Below are 2,425 nucleotides of genomic sequence, written 5' to 3' on the forward strand. Positions count from 1 at the left end.
TGAATATCTCACTCAATCTCAGGATCCCCTAATGCCTATGACATTACACTTATGCATTCTGGGAGGAAGGCCACAGCCTCATCAATACTCACTCGCACTTCCAGGGTAGAAACATAAACTAATGTTCTTTTAACCACTCAAGGATTAGATCCAGAGTAGAGGGAATGGATTCATTAAAATGATAAGAGGCATAGACCCCTCTACATATAGCACTCTAGACTGGGGCCACTATCACAATATAGATATCTTATATCCTGATACTTCAACTCCATGCCCCTTCTTCATAATGCATCCAAACTGAAGTGCACAGGTCTTTCCAGTTTAAGACTGGGCAGGAAAATTAATTTCTTTCCCTGCTGCTTACAGCAGGGACCAGGACCGCTGTCTGATTTCCACCTGAGGCTATTGACTGCTCCCTGTTCTCCCCTCAGCTGACACTTGGCCCTTGCTATTGGCCTGCAGATCTTTTGCAGGTGCAGAAGGATGAGGGGGGAGAACATCACCAAGGTCAGCACGTTCATCCTGCTGGGCTTCCCTACTGCCCCCAGGATGCAGTACCTGCTCTTCCTCCTCTTCCTGCTCGCCTACCTCTTCGTGCTGGTGGAGAACCTGGCCATCATCCTCACTGTCTGGAGAAGCGCCTCTCTCCACAGACCCATGTACTACTTCCTGGGTTCCTTGTCTTTCCTAGAGATCTGGTATGTGTCAGACATCATCCCCAAGATGCTGGACGGTTTCCTCCTGCAGAGGAAACGCATCTCTTTTGCTGGTTGCATGACTCAGCTCTACTTCTTCATCTCCCTGGTGTGCTCGGAGTGTGTACTCCTGGCTTCCATGGCCTATGACCGCTATGTGGCCATCTGCCATCCCCTGCGCTACCAAGTCATCATGACCACGGGGCTGTGTGTCCAGCTCGTGGCCTTCTCTTTTGCAAGTGCTTTCACAGTCTCTGTGATCAAGGTCTACTTTATCTCCAGCGCCACCTTCTGTGGCTCCAACGTCTTGAACCACTTCTTCTGTGACATCTCCCCCATCCTCAAGCTGGCCTGCACTGACTTCTCTACAGCAGAGCTGGTGGACTTCATTCTGGCCTTCATCATTCTGGTGTTCCCTCTCATAGCCACCATACTCTCCTATGGACACATCACCCTGGCTGTGCTGCGTATCCCTTCGGCCACAGGACGGTGGAGGGCCTTCTCCACCTGTGCCTCCCACCTCACCGTGGTCACTTTCTTCTATGTGGCCATGCTTTTTATATATGTGAGGCCACAGGCCATCGATACCCGAAGCTCCAATAAGCTCATCTCTGCTGTGTACACTGTCCTCACACCCATATTAAACCCATTGATTTATTGCCTAAGGAACAAGGAGTTTAAGGATGCCCTGAGAAGGACACTGAGATTGGGTCACACTCTATAGTAGAACATTACATGCTCTAGAAACTAATTTGTTGTGGAAAAAGTTTCTTGTATAGAACCTAATGTTCTTTCAATTTTTTTTTTATAAAATTTGGTACAAACATTGGGCTAGCTACATTATTGAGTCTTCATCCAAATATGTTTCCTCAGTGTAGCTCAGGTAACTTGCTACTACATAGATCAGGTGTTAGAGTCCACCCCTATTGAGCCCCTCTACCTTAGAAGAACCACTATGGTGGTTTCTAAAGCCAGAGAGTAGCCTGGGTGTTTTGAAGGTTTTATGAATGTAATCACGCAGCACTTAACACTTTCACGTTCTACTTTGGGTCAGCATCATACGTTTGGGTCTTCCTGTCTTTGATGGTAGCAATGAGTCACGAGTTGTTGCTCAATAGTATCAAAATATATGTCAGCATGAAGTTCTATGTTTTGTTATTAGCTGACGGTATTGTGGATGCTATCAGGATGGTAATGTTGCTATATGCAATCCAGGCAGTCTTTTGTACTGATATCCATGCAGCTTGGTGAGCTACACAGAACTGTATCTAAGCCAAACCTAGTTACATATAGGAACCTGAAGAAACTTAAGATATGTGTGTAGCCAGCTTGAGTAGAAACTGAAAAACAGTTTTCTAACCTCTGTGTGCCAGTTTTCCTCCCAATAGCAGTATACGACAATCCCGACGGTTACAAACCCGGTCCAATAATTTGTGTTGCTTATATGTTTCAGTTCAGCCTTTCTTCTGGGCTCCAAAGTTATCTCAATGTGGCTTCAATCCGCATCCTCCAAATATCCCATTTTCCTGCTTTCTTTCCCCTTACTATGATAAAACGCTTTGAGGAAAGGAGGTTTACGTGACTCACAATTCCAGGTTACAGCCCATCATTGCAAAGACGTCAAGGCAGCAGAGACAGGAAGCAACTAGACACTGCCACTGTACAGAGCAGACAGAGAGTAAATGCATGTATGTTTGTATTCATCTCATTTCCTCCCTTTTGTAGTTTAA

General features: G+C 45.9%; 1 protein-coding gene across 1 annotated transcript; it reads left to right on the top strand.

Annotated features, from left to right (window-relative positions):
* Nucleotides 1–483: 483 nt before the first annotated feature.
* On the top strand, nucleotides 484–1,419 carry LOC121433516 (olfactory receptor 6B2-like). Its single transcript, XM_041631969.1, has one exon. The coding sequence runs from the start codon at nucleotides 484–486 to the stop codon at nucleotides 1,417–1,419; it is 936 nt and encodes a 311-aa protein (XP_041487903.1).
* The last annotated feature ends 1,006 nt before the right edge of the window (nucleotides 1,420–2,425 follow it).

Source organism: Microtus oregoni, unplaced genomic scaffold (assembly GCF_018167655.1).
Source record: "Microtus oregoni isolate MIOR12 unplaced genomic scaffold, Mior012 000038F_ref0000394, whole genome shotgun sequence".
Lineage (NCBI taxonomy): Eukaryota > Metazoa > Chordata > Mammalia > Rodentia > Cricetidae > Microtus > Microtus oregoni.

Bases quoted from the DNA above. Each gene is read 5' to 3' on its own strand.
- LOC121433516 (XM_041631969.1), top strand. From the start codon at position 484: ATGAGGGGGGAGAACATCACCAAGGTCAGCACGTTCATCCTGCTGGGC.